We start from the raw sequence: 23,980 nt of genomic DNA on the forward strand, positions 1-23,980 counted from the left end.
TCTCCCTTGGGATTTTGATTAAGTTTTGGTACAATGCCCAGTGTGCTGTTATATTTTGAAAAAAACTGCAAAAAACAAAAATAAGCACTGCCTGAAATGACACATTTAAGAACAAATCTAAGGATCAGCTGCCACTTACAACCTGAGATGTACACTCTAGATCTTGCATCAACCAAGCTCGAGGTGTTCAATAATATCTTCTTAGGTGCTTAATAATATCTGCTTCACTTCCAGGATCATAGTTGAACAATGATCTTGGAAACACGTGATATTTCATGAGCCAAGATTTTGTGAAGTAAAATCAGCATGTTAAAACCGTCATGGTTTAACTTCCTGATAGATTCTGCCTGCACTTATGATACCCACACCAGAAAAAGTACACAATGCATAACACAGCATCCTATGGCCAGAAAACAAAAGAAGGTCTTGGTCCAAGCAAAGCTGCACAAGCAATATTGTTAATGGTCCACCCAGCAAGAATTGGTACAATATTAAAACCCTTCAGTGAAAACATAACTAAGCAGTTGAAGCAGGTGAAAACACCATATTTGCATGAATGCTGGAGAGGCAGATCAGGAGCCATCTTTAAAAAAAACCTAAGTCAACCAATCCAAGTGCTACTTCACCACGACAAGAAAAAATACCTATGAAATTTCATACATATTCCTGAAAAAGAATCCTTCCAAATCCTACCCAGCTATTATGCTGACTTCACCATCCACCTGCAGGTGTTTGTTCCTTAACGTCATGCCATGATCTAATACGGCCTATATCTGATATCTGGGCGGGACACTCGATTTGCACCAGATCCATCATAAGAACCCAGTTGTCCGCCAGCATAGGAGCCCAGCTGGAAGAGAGTACGAATATTTTAAAAAAAAGCTCACCATCAGACTGTAACAGCAAGAAGACTGATTAACGTACCCCTCCAGCAAAGTAATCAAGACTGGCAGGTAAAGTTCCATATCCCATTCTTTGGGACGCAGCGGTGTTACCTCCCCATGTGCCTGCAGCTCCTGCACCCAAAAATGATGAAAAATTGCTTGCAAATGGCATATTTGCAGTATCCTGGGGAGTTGCACGGTCCACTGCAATCTGAGCGCAATAATACAGTACCACATGTAAGATTAAGACAAGCCATGCAAACAGTTATCACCAGAGCACACGAACTTGATTGAAATAATTCCAAGCTTACAGGCTGCCCAAGAATTTCATGGGATTCAAGAGCCACTCGCTCAGCCACTCCGTCGTCAAAAAAGGTAACAAACCCAAAGCCTCTGTGTCCAGTCTTTTTTGCATCCTGCCGCAGGTACCGATTACTGAAGTTCAGATTAAAAGTAAAGGAAATTGATGCACGTAAGATGTCTTTCCTGCTGCAACTCACCTTTGGGACATAGACATCCAAAATCCTGCCAAATGAACTAAAGTAAGTTCGCAAGTGTTCAGCAGTTGCCTCATGTGGAAGCTTTCCAATAAACACTTTGTTGCCCATTGTCGGAACTTGTGGACGACTTGATCCATAACCAGCTGGTGTATCATTATATGTTGCACTCGAACCATAGCCAATACCAGACGTAGGGACTGCTTCCGCATATGAAGCACGTGAACCATACCCAGAATCGGAAGGGGGAGCAGCTAGAGCACCAGCATATGAGGCACTTGAACTGAACCCAGAACCAGGGGGAAGGGCAGCTGTAGCACCACTGTAATATCCAGCACCAGGATAAATAGCGCCAGGATAACTAGCACCAGAAGTGGGTGCACCAGTTCCATTCTCAGCCGCATAGGAATGAGCTGATGCAGCCACAGCAGATGAGGCAGGATTAGCTACTGCACCACTGTAATAACCACCAGCGCTATAACCTGGGGCAGTCGGTGAAGCACTATATGCCACACCTGGTCCATACCCAGTAGCAGAGATCGTCACAGTTGGCCCACTGCTGTGTGAGGCACTAGATCCATACATAGAAGAAGGCATGCTTGTAGCTGAAGCATTGCTGCCGTATCCAGCATCAGAGTTTGGCACCAAGTACATATTGTTATGAAGAGAACCAGGCCCATATGCAGAGAGTGCATTGTTTTGTGCAGCCTCAGGATCATAACCAGCAGAACCAGAGTTCATTACTGGTGCACTATTTTGTGGTGCACTGCTCGGAGGCGCATAACCAGCAGCAGGAGGGGAGAGCGTTGGGACCCCACCACCACCAGGTGAATCATTACCTTGAGCCCTGGCATTTTTTATAGTTTCCCCTTCTGACGCATCCCATGCATTGTCTGCTTTCTCACCACCCATGCCCATAAATCCAGGAAAACCATAGCCTGAAAAATCAAACCCTTCCATTGAACCACCCATTCCACCGAAAGCCCCCATCTGAGCAGCTGCTGCTGCTGCTGCCATGAAGAAACTAAATTGATCAGGAAACGACTTGGCCCATTGCTCAGGAATAGATTTGGCCCATTGCTCAGGAATAGATTTGGCCCATTGTTCAGGAAAAGCTTTGTCCCATTGATCAGGAAATGGTTTGCTGAATTGATCAGGAAACGATTGGGCCCCCCAGAACTTTGCTGTCTCTTCCTGCATACAAAAAAACTTATTCTTCAGTGACCAAGCCTACACTTAGGTTGATGGTTTGGGGGAGCGGTGAGGAAGAAGCTTCAAATTTTTACCTTTGGTGTAGCACGATCTACTGCCACTGATGACCCCCCAAGCTCATGTGTCTCATTCATAATTTTGTCCACGGACTCTGTGGAGCACAAACATAACACAAGATCTGAGGAAGCCAAAATAAAAAGAAAACAAAGCAACAGTCCACTCACGTGTTCCTACAAAGCATAAACCAGTGTCAATAAGAACCTGCATTGTCAAAGGTCACAAACCCAATTCCACGATGCGTTCTGGACCCTGCATCCTGCCAAAAAAGAGTGGAAAAAGAGATGACAACACCCATTCCTCAACTTCACATTTTCAGTATGCTAGTGGGCTCTTCCGATTTGTCTTTGGTATACACACCCAACAAAGCTTCCAACCTACCTTGGGCATATATGCATCAACAATGACTCCGTACTTTTGAAAATAGCTGCAATAATCCCAAAAGGCACATTCAGAAGATAAGCCAGCATAAGTACTGCAAACCTATACAAGAGAACTTTATCACAATGAAAAGGTGTGGCATTACTTGCCTCCGAAACATTCCCTCTGTGACTTGAGGAGGTATCCTTGCAACAAATATTCGGCCACCTTTTCTAGAGGCCGATGGCATCATTTCATCCTGCAAACCCCTCATCTAATGGGCTCCAAAACATGATTTATTTGCAAACAAAAAGATCATTCAACTCTACCTTTGGAGTGGCAACTTTGACCTCTAGCATTCGACCATTCAAACTATGCTGGGCTGCGGTGGCTTTCTGGACAGTGACAACCCAAAACTCCAGATTAGAAATAACTAAAAGCAACAGATAAGGTTTTTAAAAGTGTAACCAGCACAACCCTTATAAGATCTCACATGCATTCACTCTGAGTCACGTGCCATGACAGTTTTTTTTTCCCAAAAGTAGATCCTTCCATTAGTTAAAAGAAAATCTGCCAAAAGACATAATACAACCCTATTCATGACAATAAGAACACACACACACACACACACACAAGAGAGAGGCAGGGGGCGGGGGGGGGAACTAGTGGCCTTAAATTCAATTGACCATGCGCACTCTCTGGAGAATAAGGGTCCCGTGCTCCGAGTGTTGGAACCTGCAGGTTAGGGTTAGCAACAGCAAGACACTCACAGTAGAGCTCAAACAAAAAGAGAAAGTAAGTACAAGGTACAAAGGATAAGTACACCTCAAATGACCAAGTGTTAGAGGGTGTTCACATGCACGGGAAAAAAAACCTCCCAAAGAGGGAAAAAGTGCCCCGGTTAGTCCTCGAGTGCTCACACTACTACCCATGACATAAGATGTCTACAACCCCCCCTCAAGTGATGTTGTGAACATGTACAGGGATCTGCAAGATCAATCCCCAAAAGGCAATAAGCTTAGAGCTTTGTGGAAAGCTTCAAGCTTTCATAAGGAAAAGCCTTCATGAATAGATATGCCACATTGTCATGCGTAGAGACATAAACCAAGATGATCTCCCCTACGTGGAGCCTCTTCCTACTATAATGATAATACACCTCAATGTGCTTCGTGTTCGTGCGAGCATGAAACATTGGGTTCCTCGCGACTATCAATGCGCTATAAGAGTCAATGTAGATAGGAGTAGAGGACTATTGTCCAACACTAAGATCTACCAAAAGGTGTCTAAGCCATGCACACTCAATGGTAGCTATAAAAGTCGCCTTGTATTCAGCCTCACAGCTACATGCTGAGCCATGATATGCATGAACCATCAAGAAAGGAACAAAATCCACAAGTGGATACTCTGGTATCGTAACATCCTGCCGAGTCCAAATCATTGTAGGCATGTGGTTGTGAACACCCCCCCCCCCTCCGGGGCGCCGGATAGAACAATCCAAAGAACTTGGTGCCTTGTAAGTAGCGGAAAACCCGTTTGACAACCTACCAATGCTAGGTACCTAGGCAACGCATAAATCTACTCGACTATGAGACCCCATAATTAATGTATGGCCTCATGTTGCATATGTAGATCAAGCATCCAACGGCCTGCTGATATAGTGTATGATCAAAAAGCTCTCCATAATCCTGAGTGCTAACCAGTCTCAACTGGGACACCCGTTTACAATACTCAAGATTAAACCTTTTAAGCCATCTATGTATGTACTTTGACTCCATCATGATTATCCCATCATCACGCTATAAGAATTGAGACCCCAAATAGTAATCCAACGGACCCAAATCTGACATCTCAAAAGAAGCCTGTATTTCAGCCTTGAAGGCTAAAATCTGATGACATCCAGGCATGTGAGTAGCATGTCATCAACGTAGAAGACGATAAACAGAAAATCCTCTTTCATCTTTATGACACAAAGGGTGCTTATATCTGTAGGACAAATACAATCTTTTTTCTCGTACCAGGCTCTGGGAGCCAGCTTAAGGCCATACAAAGCCTTCCATAACCTGCACACTTTGCTTTCTTGAATCTTCTGAGCAAAACACAAGCTTGAGATACATATACCTCCTAGAGCAAATCACCATTCAAGAAGGCTACCAACAGACTTTCTCTAAATCTTATAGACCCACTTCGTACCACTAGCCTTCTTACCAAAAGTTGGGTCAACTAAATCCCAAGTACCATTTTTCAAAAAAGACAATATTCCTATTGTCTACAAGGCGTGCATCCAACGATGATTCTCCAGTGCTTCCTCAAAGGAAACAACTTCCTCGTCATTGCAAGTAAAAGCAATGAGAGCATGATCCACAAAATGCCCAGATGTATGGCAAGAACTAGCATGTGTTCGCCTTGCCAAAGAAGCCACTACATTGATGTCTTGTAAGGTTTGCAACAGCCAGCGAGGCACCAATTTATTGTGCTGAAGGGTCTGTGCACTTTGCAACCTAACACATTTTCAGCCATGTGCTGAGAGTGACTGAAGCACATAAACACCTTTGATTTTGCCTTCTTAGCAGGGACCCAACTGAATCTAAAAAGGTCATCAATGAACGTGACAAAGTAGAGGCATCGTCCAATAGATGGTGTTCGCATCGGACCACATACATCACTATGTATCAGCTGTGATTTCTGGGCAGCCCTCTATGAACCATCATTGGGGAATGATGCGCGATGCATTCTGCCCAATATGCAACCCTCAAAGACATGCTTGACAGGTGCATCAAGTGGTGGTAAATCTGAAAGCCTGAAACCATGTCATGCCTTTGAAGGTGTAGCAAACTACCAAAGTTTAGGTGACCAAACCGAGCATGCCATAGCTCAGCATCTGTCATGTTGGATGTGGCAACAACTGCAAGCACATCATGTAAAGCTCTCTCATATACATCAAGCTTGTAGAGACCATGACATAAAGTGCCGGATGCAACTATGATATCTCCATCACTGCAATCATGTACAATGCATCTATCATCAACAAAACGGATAACTAGGCCTGACCCAGCAACGGCTAAAACTGACACAAGATTCTTGGCACATACAACGCATGTGGAAGGACCAGTTTTCAATAAAACTTGGCCATTACTTAAAGTGGGCAGCCCATCTAGCTAAAAAAGCTCCACGAGTTTCTATTCTTGGGGACAGGGCCAAAATCAGCTGGGCGCCCCCCTTTCCAGCTGTTTTTGGTGGTGGAACATCCTGGGCTTGAGACAATTGTCAGTGGAACATGCAAAAGAACTTGGCAGATCTGGTCGACTATGGACAGGGATGCTATATAGCTGGTTGCTTGCCTCCATAGCTGCTACAAGAAAAAGTGATTCTTGTCTCTCTCTCCCTTGAAGCAAGCGACCACTTCTGGCCTCTCTACAAGGCTGATCGACTGCTCTACAGCAGGTTTCTGGGCTGATTTTTCATGCTCCGAGGCTCGGGATTCAAGGCAAACAACAAGGCACCCGTGTCATATTTGGGTGACCTGTACAGCATGTTTGTGGGCTAAAAACAGTGCTGTTCAGACCAATTCAGCAAGGTTCTTCGCGATAGATTTGAAGGCAAACAGTCTCTAAACCTACGTGAAGCCTGTGGCTCTAAAGGTGGAACCTTTGTGTCACCAATTGGCCGACCATTTGGTCCATCTCCAGTTTTTGCGTCTCGTTCACTTGAGGCCAGGCCGGTGTCTCGTGTGAAGAGGCCAGTATTTTGCTGACATGGACGGGAGCCAGACTGGTGCCACCCGTGTGTTAGCAGGATGGTGTCGTATGGACGGGAGCCAGACCAGTGCCACCCGTGTACGACCTCGACTGTGTTCGCCCCATGGGATTGTCACGCCATGGAAGAGCCAGTATTCGTGCCGTGTTTTGCCTATGGGACTGTCACACCATAGGGAGACTCGTGCCTGGAACTGTGTCTTACCTATGGGACTGTCACTCCATAGGAAGACCAGGTTTTTATGTTTTTATGTCGTGCCAGTTTTGTGCCGACAGATATTTTGTACTTGTTCCATGAACGGGAGATATGTCCATGTTACTATTTGCACATGCACACATATTTTGCATGTTTGAAACTGTTTTCGCATGACATGTATTTGTGTGTTTGCCTGCTTGACGTGTTACTTACTGAGCGGGGACGCCTGCCAGTGAGTCGTGAAGTCTGCTCTCTATTCTGACAAGTTTTGGTGCATGTGAACAGGTGGTAAGTATGTCGCACATGTTGTTTTATTATTTTATCTCTAACCTCTTATTTTATAAGGTTAGGTGTTCACATTTATTTAAAAGTGGGCACCCCCTTTGGGCACCCACTTAGGGACCAAGGTGGGGAGCCCCACTTTAAGTGAATGTGGGGGTGGGCATGGTCACCTACCCAAACTCCCCACCCACATGCAAGCGTGGAGTAAACTCCACTATAATGTTATTAAAAAAAAAGCTTCCTTCCTCAAGCGTAAATCATCTTCATCGCTGCCACTCTTGCACATGAGACAACCGGCGACGCTTCCCCTCTCTGCTGGCGACTGAACTTGCTGCAGGCGGCTGCCATCTCTCCCTTTACTACTGCACGTACTCTATCCCCAGGCGGCTGGCTGCAACTGCACTGCAGGCGGCTGCCATCTCTCACTGTACTGCTGCGCATACACCCTTCCAGGCGGCTGCATCATCACAGGCTGCGCAGGCTGCAGTTAGGCGCCTACCATCCATCAACCGGCTACACAAACTGTCAGCTGTGGTGGCTGTGCGCCTGTTTTCCAGTCAGGCGCCTATCATCCATCAACCGGCTTCATCAACTGACGGCTGTGGTGGCTGTGCGCCTGTTTCCAGTCAGCAGAACCCTTTTCTCTTGCAAACAACGGTGGTGTACACTCTCTTCATAACAGGCTGCTCCTCCACACAGCAGCCAGGTCTCTATCCTCCCTTGCAAGTGGATGTTTCTTCTCTCACAGCAGGCGGCTGTACCCCTTTGTGGCGGTGCTTGTCTTGATAGTTCTACACGAGGCAACTATTTCTTCAACAAGGGTGGCTTCATCTTCTACACAAACACCACGAGTATTGGTTTTCCATCAATCCTCTACAAGTAAGTGAATTTCAGATTTCAATAAAGTATTTTATGTTTAAATCTGATAAGGGATTCATCCCGCTCGGCCAACACCCGTTCGGTGCCGGGTTGTCCAAGCTACATTGGCGAACCTCGGTCCAAAGGTGCTGAGATCGGGAGAGCTAGGCGTTAGTACGAGAGCACCTATCAGTGCGTGGTCTCGGAACACCAGTGAGGCGCTCTCCGCGGAGTCCAGTGAAAGCACGGGACCGTAGAGATTGGACCACACTAGTGGTCGTTCTGCTTCGAGCTTCTACATCGAAATTCGAGCCTATTTGTTTGGTACTGTTTTCATATGTACATGGACATTATCTGGTTCTTGGAACCCATGGAGCATTGTATTTATTAAATACTCCCAATAAATATATCATATATTGAGGGGGGGGTCGGCCCGTTCCGGCCCCAGTGCTGGTGTCCATCTTTCCATTTCATTTCATTTAAATTTCAAGTTGTTTTAAGTTGTCCATTTCAAATTTGTGGTTTTAAAGTTGTGCTATTAAGCGTGTGGGTGTCCAACGGAGTCTTTCCCACTTGACGGGATCGGTTTCACTTTGGGTGGCCAAAGCCAAGGTTTTCATGGCTGATTATTCGGGACAACACCACTGCTAGAGGGTGTGATCACATACTAGAGTGTGGTTGTGCCCGAGGAATTCTTGGAAGCTTGAGTTTGAGGACTTAGGCAATTGTTTGATTTGCTTACGCTTCTGTATTTGTGACAGTGGTATCAGAGCTTCAGTTCTCTAGTCTGTGATAAATCCCCTTGTTGAGGATAGCAGATAGAGCGTTCCGAGCGCAGAAGAGTATTGTGTTGGCAGAAATTTTTGATCTGCAATCAAGTGGCACCTCAGGATGTTCATAAGACAGCTTTCCGAACTGCTTTTGGGCTATATGAGTTTTTGGTAGTGCCTTTTGGCCTTACCAATGCTCCCGCCACATTTAATCGAATGATGGACCGCATATTCAAGAAACACCGGAAGTTTATTGGCACATTCTTTGATGGCATCATTGTCTTCTCAAAGAATGAGGAAGAACATACCTGGTGACAATTTTTGAAGAGCTTAGACAACATAAGCTCTATATAAATGGTAAGCTTATCTTGGTCATATTGTATCCAAGGATGGGGTACGCATAGATCGAAGTAAAATACAAGCTGTTCAGGGTTGGCCGGAGTTGAAGTCGGTTCACCAAGTCAGAAGTTTTCTTGGATTATGTGCATCTTATAGGAGGTTTATCAGACACTTCTATGAGATTGCCTCACCTTTGCATGATCTCACTAAGAAGAAAGCTGTCTTTACGTGGAATGATATAGAGAAGGAAGCTTTCCATAAGCTGAAAGCTTGTATCCTATCAGGATTCAGGACCGGTATTGATTATTCTGGATTTACATAAACCCTTCTCAGTTGAGTGTGATGCATGTGGGGACAGCATTGGAGCTATTTTGAATCAAGAAGGACATGCCATAGCTTTTGAGAGCAAGCGTCTTCAACATGCAGAGCTCCACGTGCAGGTTTATGAAAAGCATTATCTTCTTGGGGCTGAATTTGTTGTCAAAACGGATCACCAGAGTTTGCGGTACTTTTTGACGCAAACTAAATTATCAGAGAAGCATATGAGATGGGCAAGTTTCCTCCCTATGTTTCATTTTCAGATTTTGCATACACCTAGTAAAAAGAATGTAGTGGCAGATGCTCTTTCTAGAAGGCCACAGGTACATGCTGTCACTGTTGCTTATCATCAGGATCTTTCCGATATGCAAAATTCGTATGGTACAGATGATGATTTTCAGCTTGCATGGGCTGATTTACAACAGGGCATTTCAGCCCCGAACTATTGCATACGGGATGAATATTTGATGATGCAAAATCACTTAAGTGCGCATAAGGATTTACGGATTAAGGTGATGGATGAATGCCATGCACCGCCGTATGCAGGGCATACATGAATTCTTGCCACTACGCAGGCTTTGGAGAGATACTTTTTCTGGCCAAACATGTGCAAAGACATAGATGTTTATGTGCGTGTATGTATGGTTTGTCAAAAGGTGAAGTTTGATAGGCATAAGGCACCCGGGTTGCTTCAACCGTTGCCTATTCCGGATCAACCATGAATTTTATCATGGATTTGCCAAAAATGCAACAGGGGAATGACGCCATATGGACCATCATAGACAGATCCAGCAAGCAGGCTCATTTCATTCCTCTACGAAAGAATATTAAGCCTAAGCACATGGTGAGGATATTCTTGGCCCAAATTTTCAAGCACCATGGTATGCCTAAGACTATTGTGGGAGATCGGGATCCGAGAACCACAAGTTTGTTTGGCGGGCTTTATTTGATAATATAGACACAAGGCTGAATTTTTTCATCAGCTTATCATCCTCAGCCGGATGGGCAAAGTAAAATTGCAAATTCAGCTGTACTTGATTTGCTCAAATGCTATGTGGCTGAGCGGAAATCTGATTGGGAGAAGTACTTGCCTCTTGTGGAGTTTGCTTATAACAATACGGTGCACACCTTGACTGGGAAAGCACCATTTGAGATTGTTTATGGCACGGTGGTGCTTCCATCGATCCTTTGAACAAAGGATGAAATCTTTGCTGCAGATGAGTATGTTAGAGATCTGGATACAGCTTTCTCATAGGTACGGACAACCATACAAAGAAATCAAGAAAAGCATAAGAAAGCTGCAGATAAACATAGCAGGCAAGTGGATTTCAAATAAAGTGATTGGGTGCTTCTCAAGTTTGAGAAGGCATGCCTTCGGAAGCAACCTGGCAAGGAAGGCAAGTGTCCAAAAATGTCTCCGAGGTACTATGGGCCATTCCAAGTATTGGAACGAATTAATGAGGTGGCTTTCAAGCTTGCTTTGCCTGATCATTGGCGCATACATAATGCTTTTCATGTTAGCCTCCTCAAGAAATATGTGGGTCTTGAGTTGCTTGAGCCGGTTATTGAGGACCAACCCGAAATTCACGAGCTTGAAGAAGTGCTTCAATCGGAATAAATGTGTTTCATAAGGAACAAAAAGCTGTTGGTCGCAAGCTTATCCACAGGTTTCTTGTGAAGTTTAAGAACTACCCCGCTTTCGATGGGAAATGGATAGATGAAGACTACCTCAAGGATTATCCGGACCTTCTACAAGTTTATTTAGTCGCATTTCGTTGTGGACAACTGATTAGAAGCTGCAGAGATGTCATATTTCTAACTATACACATGTGGAGGAACACCATGGAAAGGTAGATATAGACCCTTGTGTGTGTTCCAGGCATGGTTTAGTACATGTGGAAGGACTCCATGGAAGGATTGAGATCCTGGTGTGAGCTCCTGGCATGATTGGTTACATGTGGAAGGGCTCCATGGAAGAATTGATATCCTGGTGTGAGTTCCTGGCATGACTCAGTACATGTGGAAGGGCTTCAAGAAAGGGTGCATACCCTAGTGAGAGCTCCTAGCATACTGATGAAGTCTCGTGGAAGGGTGGACACCCTGGTGAGCATTCTTTATACCTGTATGGGCGGTGCCCGAGAAGGGTTTGATACAAGATGAATAAGTTAGGAGATGGAATCCAGAATATTATGCATAAAGCATTTGAGTGTGTTTTGACATGCATGAATGATTTGTCTTGACTGCCTAGACAATGCTTGGTACTTCTACTTGTGATTGTCCATGGGCTCCGAGGACGCCTCGAAACCCTGTGGACGCGTGTGTGCACACCTGTTTGGGACTAAGGCGATGGTCTTATGTGTTTTGCAGGTGGTAAGTGATCCCAAACTCAATTTACAGCTTATATTTTATTATACTAAGGTTTATGAGTGCAGGTGTTCACATATACTTAAATTTGGGCGGACAAATTATTAAGTGTTCACGTACACTTAAGTTTGGGTGGACAATTTTTAAAGTGTACACATCAAAAGGACCAGTTTTTAATAAAACTTGGCCATTACTTAGAGTGGGCAGCCCATCTAGCCAAAAAAGCTCCACGAGTTGCTATTCTGGGGGGGAAGGGCAAAATCAGCTAGACGCCCCCCTTTCCAGCTGTTTTTGGCGGTGGAACATCTTGGGCTTGAGATAGTTGTCAGTGGAGCATGAAAAAGACCTTGGGAGATCTGGTCAACTATGGACAGGGCTGCTACATAGCTGGTTGCTTGCCTACATAGCTGGTTGCTTGCCTACATAGCTGCTACAAGAGAAAACGATTCTTCTCCCTCTCTCTCTCTCTCCCCCTTGAAGGAAGCGACCACTTCTGGCCTCTCTACAGGGCTGGTTGACTGCTGTACAACAGGTTTCTGGGCTGAGTTTTCATGCTCTGAAGGCTCGGGATTCAAGGCAGACAACAAGGCACTCATATCATCTCTTTGGGTGACCTGTACAGCATGTTTGTGGGCTGAGCACAATGCTGTTCAGACCAATTCAGCAAGGTTCTTCGCAACAGATTTGAAGGCAAACAGTCTCTAAACCTATGTGAAGCTTGTGGCTCTAAGGGTGGAACCTTCGGGTGGCCAAAGCCAAGGTTTTCATGGCTGCTTATTCGGGACAGCACCATTGCTAGAGGGTGTGATCACGTACTAGAGTGTGGCTGTGCCCAAGGAATTCTTGGAAGCTTGAGTTTGAGGACTCGGGCAATTGTTTGATTTGCTTTCATCTTATTCTGCATGTATCTGGTGCGAGTTTGAAGAGTGTTTACTCTCTGGCATCCGTTCTCTTGTACTGAGAACACTCTGTTGGTAATAAAGATATCTCGAGGGGGGGGGGGGGGGGGGGGGGGGGGCAACTTCAACCCCTAGTGCTGTGTTTTTGTGCAAGTTTTCATATTGTTGTTTCAATGGTATCAAAGTATGATGATGATGTTGTTAGATGCTATGTATGATGGATAAGGTTTTCTATTCACACACTTCCGTATTTGTGAAAACAGTAGTTAGATTTTCCCTTCTTCTTGGGCTTCTCACTGTCACCATTGTGAGCATTTTTACCAAAAGAGGCAACTGAACCACCATTAGGCTTCTTGCCATTGGTAACAAATGCTTTGGCTTTGCCCTTTCCTTGGGCAGCAAAGGCTTGACCGCATGCTTTATGCCACACATGTTCACCCTAGATTGCTCTTGCTCTCTGCCCACTGCTATCTATGCCACTCTATGCTTCCCATCAGCGCAGCCACTTGTGCAGCGCCTCCACCATGTCCACCCCACGCTACTCTTTGTAGCAGCAGCCTGTGCACTGCCTCTGCACCACCGTACATGTACTTCTTGTCGTTGATGATCAGTGCCACGTCAGCTACTCTCCGCCCGCCTTCGGAGCTGTGCCATGGTGTCTGCAGCCCACCTCGCCATCAGTGCTACATCCGCATGAGCCACCAATTATACCTGCAAAACTCAACCACGTCAACAGTCAACAATTTGGGGCTTTTCTCAAAATGAGATATATATCATCTAATTGAAGCTATTAATCAAGGCTTTTGCACTCTACATCAAGAGCTTCTGCAACTTGAAAATTTTGGGGGTTTCTCTCAAATGTGGAGAAATTCATCAAATTGGAGATCTAGCACCCACAAGTTTTTGGCCTCCTACATCAAATTGGAGCCTCTACATTAACAAAAATTTGGGATTTTTCCTCCTGCAACTTCCAGTTTGTGCAAATATACATGCTCTCCCTTGGCCCCCAAACCCAAAATGATAGCCCAAGTGTCGCATCATCAAGAAGTTTTTTAAACTTCAAGAAATTATCTAATTCCTATTATGCGTGGGTCATGGGTTCTCTACCTGGGTAGTCCCCCAAAATTGTTTGTGAGTGTGTCAGTCTTTCATAGGTGTTCTCTTTGTAATGCCTTAATGTTCCATGCCATACCGTGCTTAGAGTAAGATAAGTGTGCCACATGGCATACACTTATTAGTATGTGATATTTGTGTGTGTCAAAAGATAAGGTTGCAAGCCTACAAAAGCATTGTACTTGGTGAGTGACCATCACTATCAATCAATCTATCATTGAGCCGTGCACTACTCTCTCTCTCTCTCTCTCTCTCTCTCTCTCTCTCATGGATATCTTCCATCCACCCTAGCTTAGGTTCTCCTACACATAAACCCTAACCCTACTCAAAACAGCCCATAGAAGAAGCTGTTGTGGAAGATGCAATCAATAATGAACAGATAGCCAGTTATGAGTCTAAACGGGTGCCTGGATGGTTGTTTGGATACATTACGTGCTAGCAAATTGGCAACTCCTTTGCCTAGCCGAACACATGCAGGTTCTCATTATGCATCTAGTTATTATCTGGATCATGCTCTCATTGCCATCACATGCAATGACAAGGAACCTATTTCCTTTGAGGAGGCACAGGAAGATAATCAATGGATGCGTGCCATGCAAGATGCGTATGACTCAATCCTGAAGAATGACGCTTGGTACTTGGCTGATCTGCCTCATGGCAAGAAAGCCATTGGTACAATTTACAAACTCAAACGTATGGTAGAAAGTAGCGTTGACCACTACAAAGCAAGGCTTTTCGCAAAGGGTTAGCTCAATGAAACGACGTAGACTATGATGAGGCCTATGCTCCCACTTCCGTATGACCACCATTAGGTGTATTATTGCTATGGCAACACATTATACAAAAACCACCTTCTTGAACAACGATTTGCATGACAAAGTCTCTATATCTCAACCTCACGGTTTTGTCCAAAAGTGTCAAGAAGCCAAAGTGTCTTGGTTAAAGAAGGTTTTGTATGGCCTTCACCAGGCTCCTACAGCATGGTACGAGAAGATACATGCATGCTCAGTTGCACATGAATTTTGTAAACCGTGTTTCATACTCGCACTAATCACATTGAGGTGCACTATCATTATGTCAGGAAGAGACTCTTTGCAGGAGAGATCAGCTTGGTCTATGTGTCTACACATGACAACATGGTAGATTTGTTCACAAAGGGTCTTCCTAGTAAAAAGTTCAAAGCTTTGGGTTTGTTGCCTTTTGGGGATTGATCAGCTTGGTCTGTGTGTCACGTGCACCCATGCATTGTGGTACACGGTGACAAACTAGCTCATCAACAATGCAAGATCCACGTGCAAAAGTAGTACCTTTTACGATATTTTGGTGACCCCTTTGTGAGCCCTAGTCCGGGACATGTCACGCACGAGCTACATAGGTCACTCTCCCAACCATAGAGGTCAGTGTCAGGTCAGTCCTGTCAACCCACTGTGGAGAATTCAGCAAGCATACATCATGTAGGTGCATGTAGTTGTCAACCATAGGAGTAGTCTGCATTTAAAGCATTTAATTGCACTTCATATAGTAGGGGCCAGCCTTAGGGCCAGCCCCAAGGCAGCCCCTAACCATGGGCAAGCCTTGCAAGGGGTACTTAGTACCCCTAGCCACCATATAAGGCCAAACTTGCAAGGGATACTTAGTACCCCTAGCCACCATATAAGGCCAAGTGGCAGCCTATATGGCCTAGGAGTGCAATCAGCCAGGACAAGGAGAGCGTGGACAACAATCAGCCAGCAACCCAACCAGCCCCACAGCAAACAAAGGCATTAAATGCCATTTAATCCAATCGTGGTCTCTCTCAGCAGGCCGACAGCATGCTCTGGCAGACGACCAGCCCCATGGGTCCATATAAAAAGGCAAGCCACAGTCAGTCCCAAAAATCATCAAATAAAATCAGAGATATCGAGCAAACTCAGTCAAGCATGTGTGCATAGGCTGGAGCCTTTGCATACTTACAGCCACTCTTGTGCTTTCAGCCCAAGGCAAAAGAAGCTCAGTCTCTTCAAGAGTATTCAGCACACCAACCCTCAGTCTCGGGCCGGTGTATCCTCTTCGACGATAGCCTCACAATCGCCTGCAGTTTATGCACAGCTCTGCCCAGTGCTTTGTCCTTGCGTTTGGTGGTCGGTCGGTCAATTTGTCCGCTCAGTCTTGTGGACACAGTTCAGCTTGTATTCAGTTCTCCAGAAGAAAAGCAAATATTCAGTGGGTAATTCAGGACCCCATCTGGTGTCATCTCTACTACATCTTTCATATTCATGTATGTTGTTCTAAAGCATTGCTAAAGACTCAATAAACTCAGGTTTAAAGAAGGCTTCATTGTTTCACTCGGTCCTAGCTCGGCGCATGCTACATTGGTATCACGTGATTCAACCAAGCAACCTAGGGTGAGAGCATCCTGTGTGATGGTAAAGCTAAGATCGCGAAAAACCACTCGCCCAATGACAAGGCTTTGACTCTTGCGCAAAACCATGAGACGATGCTCAATGGAGGCAAGCCCAAAACCACTCGTCACCCCCAAACCTCAGCAGCGAACAAACGCAGACCACCCAGCATAACCAAGCATCCAACCAGCAAGCACGTAAGGGAGCTCCCAACAACAAGGATCAAAAGAAGAAGGGCCAAAATAGCTCTTCTACTGGGCCTGTCCCAAGAAGACTCCTGAAGAAAAGATCAAGGAGGGCCTTACCGGAGGCTTCTTACAATCAGATGAGAAGGAGCAGTACGTAATTCAAAGAGAACCGTTGTTTTTTCTACCACCACACACGACATGCCAAGAAGGATTGTACCAAATGGCAAGCGGAAAAAGGCAAACAACCAACCTCTACAGTGGCTCCCACCACAGTTGTACCACCCCCTCCGCCCCCGCCCTCAACCACTAATGTTGTTCAGCTTTTGCCCGCTTTCAATGCAGTACCCGTAGTGGCATTCAATGATAAGCAGGAGAGCGGAGGTGAGGAGTGTTAGAAAGGTCTTATCATAGCTTATCACACAACGAAGGAGCCACAACTTGTTCTCTTCGAAATGGGTAGTTCACAAGATGCCATCTCTCGATTGGCGACCAAGATGAAATGTGCCCTTGTGCCATATCATTTCGAGGTGGACGGGTTCACTCCCGGCCTACGTACCCATATTTCCCAAAAAGCTCAACAGTCTACCTTCTCAATCCAGAAGGTTCAGTTTCAAAGGGATTTCATTGTCTCGCCCCACCTCAAGAGCGACATGATGTACGGAAGAAAGATATAACCGCACATCTTTGTGTGGATTACCAAGCCTTGAACAAGTTGACAATCAAGAATAAGTTCCCCATGCCAAGGATAGAGTACATTCTTGAAAGACTCAAAGGTGCTAAGTACTTCACCAAGATCGACCTAAAAAGTGGCTATCATCAAGTCAGAATTTTTGAAGCCGATATCTTGAAGACAGCCTTTCGAGCAGAACAAGGTCATTACGAGTTTGTAATCATGCCTTTTAGTTTGACCAATACACCGGGGACATTTAACAAGATGATATCTCGAGTCTTCACCGTACTCATCGGTGTATGTCTCTTCATTTGGATGACATTCTTATTTTTTCTGCCATTGCAGAACAGCACAAGAAGGATGTGCAGAAGGTCTTGCAAATTTCGCGAGACCACCTACTCTATATCAATGCAAAGAAGAGCATATTGGGAATTCAAGAAGTCCAGTACCTGAGCTACGTGATCGGTTCCGACAGCATTCGCCTTGACCCTGAGAAGATATTGGGACGTTCCGAAGACAGCCCAATAGATACGATCCTTCGTGGGCTTGTGCCAAGCGTATAGCTCACATATGGATCGATTTTCTAACCTTGCAGCACCATTGAAAGATTTGCTCAAGGGACTCAAGACTAGAAGACGAAAAGTTTCAATCACACGTAAGGCTTTGGAGGCGTTCTTTGCTCTGCAAAAAAAGGCTTCTGAAGCACCAGTCCTTAAACTCGCATCATGGGATAATCCCTTCGAGGTGATCACCAATGCCAGTAATCTCACCATAGGAGCAGTTTTGCAACAAGAAGGAAGACACATGGCATATTACAGCAGAAAGTTAAATGAAGCAGAAAAAAATCATTCTGTCTATGACAAAGAGTTGCTAGGGGTTATCACAGCCTTGAAACAATGGAAACCTTTTCTTTACGAAAGGGAATTTACTGTGAAGACGAACCACCAGGCCTTGCAGTGGTTACAAACTATGCTAAGTGTCCAGTGGAGGGATACACAGCACCGGTGGAGTTAGTTGTTCAAACAGTTTGGCGGAATGATTGAGTATGTACCGGGTAAGCACAAGCATGTAGTAGACGCTCTGAGTCGTAAAAGTAGTATTCAGACAGTACAGGACTCCACTATGTTTAAGATACAAGGAAAAGCTTTAGACAGTATGAAGACACAGTATATAGATTGTCCAGAATTTGGAACTCCTTATAGTATGGCCCTTTATTCAGAACCGGGTCATTATACTATTCAAGACAGTTGGCTCTTTTACAAGGGTGTACTCTGTGTTCTCAGGGAGAAAAGACCGGCACTCCTCCATGATGCCCATGATTCACTTGTTCGGGATCATTGCGGGATCAACACTACCTTGGAGAAGTTAGAAAGATCATTTTAATGGCTAAAGATACGCAGGGATATATATAACTATGTTTCCCCATGTTCCATATGTCAAAGAGTGAAAGTACCTCATACCAAACAGGCAAGGTCATTGCCCATTCCTGAGGGTCCGTTTCATGACATTTTGATGGATTTTATTGGACCACTTTCCGCATCTACTAGATCTTCGAATGCTCAGTGTATGATGATAGTTGACAGATTCAGTAAATTTTGTATGCATGTTCAACATCCAAATTGCCACAAAACTCAAGCTAGAGTGATATAAAAAGTTAGCAACCACTATAGGTGACATAAAAAAACAAGAGGTTAGAGTTACTACAAATTGGATATCCCACATCCAAATGGTTGCAAACAAGTTGGTGTGATAGTTTACATTTTTTCTCCAAGTTAGATGTTGGACATCTGATTGATATAGTAATGAATGTTGGACATCCAAATTGAAAAATAATGGTTGTTGGACATCCAAATGATGTAGTAATGGATGTTGTATATCCAAATGGAAACAAAATGGATGTTGGACATCGAAATTGAATCATAATGGATATTGGACTTCTAAATGATGTATCATGCAAACAGACGACCAGAGCAAAAGGTATGTCCCGGCTTTTTCTCTGACATTGGTATCCAGTTTGTGGTTGCCCACGGACCGTTACTTCAAATCGGGATCCGAAGTTTACATCTCGCTTCTAGTGAGCTCTGCCATGATCAACAGTCGAAGTGGGAGCTTCATCTCCCGTTGGTGCAAGCGATTCTCAATGCAATACACTCATCCAATGTTGGCATAACTCCGTACAAGACAGACTTTGGTCGAATATTTTCATCCCTTCTCACGAGGATGATCTCTCCTTCCTTGTAAGCCAACATGGCGATAGAAACCTTTTCACCCATCATTGAGTCAGTCAAAGAGTGTCTTACCAAAGCTTAGGAGGCTTACACCAGACATGCAAACAAGTCACGAAGATATATATATACCTAGATGAATCTAGGAACATGCCCAAATTCACCTTTTAGGAACGTGCATGTTGTATACTCATGGTAGTCAACCCACAAGACTATATACCTATCAACTCCATTATGCATAGTATGGACTAGATACTACGACATCCCCACTAACGTCATCAGTGCCCAATAGTGGGTGTAGAACTCTGTATCAAGATATGCTCTCACACATGCACTCCACACACACACACACACATAAGAGCATATATTCACACAAAGGCTTTCGTACTGAGTTTCTGTCAAACCTCCAGAGATGTCAATTTCAAAGAAGGTGAATGGGTATATTTAAGGATTATGAAGCAAAGACTCAAGCAAGTGGTGTCTGAAGTTGTCCTTCAAAAGTTTTGGTCCTTTTTGCTTCATCACGAAGATAAGCGATGTCGCCATGCAACTCAGATTGCCAGACAGTTGAACGATGCACAATGTCTTCCACGTCCCTTGGTTAAAGCCTTATATTGGACCTTCATTGCAGAATGTTCAAGAAGAGCAGCAGCCAGAAATGGTTGATGCAACAGAAGTAATAGAGCCTGACCAAATCCTTCTACATCGCCGGAAGCATGGTTCCGAACGACGTCTTCAACAATTTTATATGAAGTTCAAAGATCAAGGGACCCATGAAGCCGTTTGGCTAGATATGAAGAATTCTTCCTCAAGTATCCACAATTATTGGCGGACTATCTCGAAGCTATGAACCTGCCGCCAAGCTAAGCAAGAGGGAATGTCACGTGCACCCATGCACTGTGGTACACGGTGACAAACTAGCTCATCAACAATGCAAGAACCATGTACAGAAGTAGTACCTTTTAGCATATTTTGTCATATGCCATGAGCCCCAGTTCGGGACATATCACACACGAGCAACCTAGGTCAGTCTCCCAGCCATAGAGGTCAGCGTCAGGTCAGTCCTCTAACCCACTTTGGAGAATTCACCAAGTGTACATCATGTAGGTGCATGTAGTTGTCAACCATAGGAGTAGCCTGTATTTAAAGCATTTAATTGCACTTCATGTAGTAGGGGCCAGCCCCAAGGCAGCCCCTAACCATGGGCAAGCCTTGCAAGGGGTACTTAGTACCCCTAGCCACCCTATAAGACCAGGCAGCAGCCTATATGGCCTGGGAGTGCAGTCGGCCAGGACAAGGAGGGCCCGGACAGCAGTCGGCCAGTGCCAGACTGCTGTCGCCACCACCCCGACCAGCCCCACAGCAAACAAAGACATTAAATGCCATTCAATCCAGTCATGGGCTCTCTCAGCAGGCAAACAGCATGCTCTGGCAGCCAACCAGCCCCCTAGCCATCCCAGGTTTGTGAGTTGAACCCTAGCACTCAATGGTTCTATGTCAAATAATCCTTGGTTAGGTCTATGGAAAAAAGCACAATCTTCATACGCAAACCTGAAAAAACAGGAGCAACAAGATAGCTTCATACCTCGAGATGATTGACTCCAAGACCTTCTACGATCATGTTCATGCTGTTTACAAGGAGATTGTTGTTCATTCCATTTGTGGTTTTGTTGAAAAACAAAAACATCCTCCTAATTGTGCTCACACTCACCACAGGGGTTATTCAAGCAGGCAGTTGGCTAGGTTGAAAAACTTGCACTATCACTAGTCAGGTAGGGGGCTTACCAAGGGCTGGGTATTGGCATTGAAAGATGTTTGGAGAACCTCTTGGGCCAGCTGCTCAACAGTGGAAGCCTTGGAGAACCTGATGGGCCGATTGCCCAAAAGTAACATTATTAGGATTATTGTTCGACATAACTTGGAAATTTTATCGCGGTAGAGGGCTTCCTCGAGTACTCGTTAAGCTTTGTCTTCAGTAATACAAGTCAACCAAGAAGAGTTTTTGTGTGTGTGTGTGTGTGTGTGTGTGTGTGTGTGTGTGTTTGCGGGGGGGGGGGGGGGGGACCAACTTTGGACCCTGGTGTGGACTCTAAGCACTTGTTACAACTCTCATACACGGGCACAATGTTTTGCATTTGTCTATCTTGCATTGTGACATTAATAAAGTGAATAATTAACGTCTCCGGGTACTGAGCCCGTCACATGAAGTTGTCTGGGAGCTTGGACCTGTGAATTACCAAGATGAGATGCTGCAAGAGTCAAAACCAATTCAATACCCAAAGTTGGTGGCAACACCAATAACTCAATTCCAGCTAGTCTGGCAGCTACAAATGTTTCCAAAGTTCTAGAATCGGTATTCGTCACATAAAGAGTCACAAATGGGAGATATGAAGATCGGTATGCTACACGCGGACTCAGTTTCTGATCATGTTGAGGTACCTTAAGATCATAGTGGCACCCGGTTCGCGCACCGCCCAGGAGGTGCGGTTCGGTACAGTCGATAAGTACGGTTCGGCGCAGTACGGTGGAGGTACAGTCGACTAGGAATTGACCGGGTTTTTACCCTTCTTTTTTCTGACCATTTTTTGGGGCTGTTTTTTGATCTTTTTTTCACTCAAGTGCTCATTGCTCAAGTCTATCCTCTCCCTTGAGCTCTCCTTCAAGGCTCGAGCCTCTCTCCCCTCTAGACTCTCTCAATCATCTCCCTCTTCCTCCACCGTATTTTTTTATTTTTAAGTATTTTTTAAACGGACCGTACCTCCACCGTATTTTTATTTTCAAAATTTAGCGGGGCATTCTGAGACCGTATTTGAACGTACCATACCGAATCGAACTTTTCGTACCTAACAACTATGCTTAAGATGAAAGGATTTCAACGCTCAAGCATGTGGGCACACTTTCCCCTAGCGTGTGGAAGGGGCACAATCAAATTTGTGCCTGTCCTCCGGAAAGTGTGAAAAAACATTGATCTTTGTTCAAAGGATTCCCTGAAGTCATGATCCATTTGAGATCCAATTAGAAGACTTAAAGATGGACGTGATTGAGTAGGCAAAGATTTGGGGATAATATTAGCACACATCAGGAGTCCAGATCTTTCAGATATCATTGAAAATAATCAATTTCAGTCAATCAGTTAATATATAGAATAGTCTAGGTTGAGAAGCTTAGTCCTGTCTCCTCTTCTCTTCCTATTCTCTGTGTATATTCAATTCTATTGCATACTAATGGTCTAAAACTGTCATGTGCATCATTTACATGAGGGCCACGTATACATGGTCCCAACAACCAGCTGGATTAAGGAGAAGTTCAGAGGGCAAATAGGCATCTTTTGGGCAGTCAAAAAGGCACAAAAGGCAGGTGCCCAAGTGTGGAGCCAGTTGGGTGGCTAAGGGAAAGATGCAGATATCCAAGGATTTTGTACTGAATCTCCTTAGTCAAAGTCATGTGCAGTAGTGGAAGAGCCTGGTTCAGCAAGCAGAGAGCACCAAAGAGACGATCTCAGCCATGCACAAGTCTTAGGACAGCAATAACCTTTTGTACATGCATGTAGCTTAATGCTACCATGATAGCAGTCAGGATCTTAGTCTAGATCCAAGTTCAACATTGTGCAGTATTGTACATATTCATGTTTTGCAATATATCCAGTAGATCTGTGATCTAGTTGTAAAGTGATTGGTGTTAATTAGCTCTTAATCAACTTTTAATTAGTGTAAATCAAGTCACGCTTCCACACGCATGTGAAAAAACTACCACACTTTTGTTACTCTACATCAAGCATAGAAACTCTGAAATCCTGCATGCATGTAACAAAAATAGTACACTTCCATTAGTCTACAACAAGAGTAATGTGCAGCAGTAGAAGAGCTTGATTCAGCAAAAGGCAGCACCAAAATGGAGATCTCAGCCATGCAATGTGCACAAGTCTTGGGACAGCAATAACCTTTTGTCCATGCATGTAGCTTAACGCTAGCATGATGATCTCAGCATTGTACATATTCATGTTTTACAATATATACAGTAGACTAGGTCAACTCTCTAATCTAGTTGTTAAGTTATTAGCGTTAATTAGCTCTAATCAACCTTTAATTAGTATTAATCAAGTCACACCTCTGCACGCACATAACAAAAATAGCACACTTCATCAAGCATAAAAAGTGTGAAATCCCACCCTTGCATCCTCTACTGTATTGAATGTAACATAACCAAACCCACGAGACTGCCTGGTTGCACGATCCTGTAGATCAAGATGAAAATGAGCACCCAGACTAAGTAAGCCAATTTACACTGAACAAGCCTGGACATAAAAAGTAGCAGCACTGCTGTAGCTTCAGTGCACACTTGCCGCTGTCTGGTTTTTAGACAAGACAAACCTTCATAATGATACAATCCTCGAGTTCTCCAAACTTTCTCATGTAGTACTTTAATTCATCTGTTTCAACATCGAAAGGAATACCTAAGACCTGTTCCACAAAAAAAAAAAAAGAAAAACCCAATAAGACAGTATCAACACCGTGTATTACAAAGCTATGTTTAGAAACCAAAACTTTTTAAAGATTTTCTTAGTCCAAAGAAAAGCCACCTAGCTTCCTCAACACATAATTGAACTCACTGTACA

General features: G+C 44.4%; 1 protein-coding gene across 2 annotated transcripts in view; it reads right to left on the bottom strand.

The window, feature by feature from the left end:
* Positions 1-426: 426 nt before the first annotated feature.
* The window catches only part of LOC147603418 (uncharacterized), a 46,477-nt gene continuing 22,923 nt past the window's right edge, over positions 427-23,980 (bottom strand). For both annotated transcript variants that reach the window (XM_086796530.1, XM_086796531.1), the window contains 11 exons: positions 23,736-23,825; positions 23,534-23,599; positions 3,340-3,405; positions 3,181-3,269; positions 3,032-3,077; positions 2,855-2,909; positions 2,668-2,744; positions 1,385-2,575; positions 1,196-1,300; positions 925-1,095; positions 427-850 (listed from right to left, as the gene is read on the bottom strand). In XM_086796530.1, coding sequence (XP_086652656.1) covers positions 758-850; positions 925-1,095; positions 1,196-1,300; positions 1,385-2,575; positions 2,668-2,744; positions 2,855-2,909; positions 3,032-3,077; positions 3,181-3,269; positions 3,340-3,405; positions 23,534-23,599; positions 23,736-23,825 — 2,049 coding nt within the window. In that variant the 3' untranslated portion in view covers positions 427-757. The remainder of the gene's footprint in view (positions 851-924; positions 1,096-1,195; positions 1,301-1,384; positions 2,576-2,667; positions 2,745-2,854; positions 2,910-3,031; positions 3,078-3,180; positions 3,270-3,339; positions 3,406-23,533; positions 23,600-23,735; positions 23,826-23,980) is intronic.

This window comes from Cibotium barometz, chromosome 64 (genome assembly GCF_041138505.1).
Source record: "Cibotium barometz isolate CiBa-2024 chromosome 64, ASM4113850v1, whole genome shotgun sequence".
In the NCBI taxonomy this organism is placed as follows: domain Eukaryota; kingdom Viridiplantae; phylum Streptophyta; class Polypodiopsida; order Cyatheales; family Cibotiaceae; genus Cibotium; species Cibotium barometz.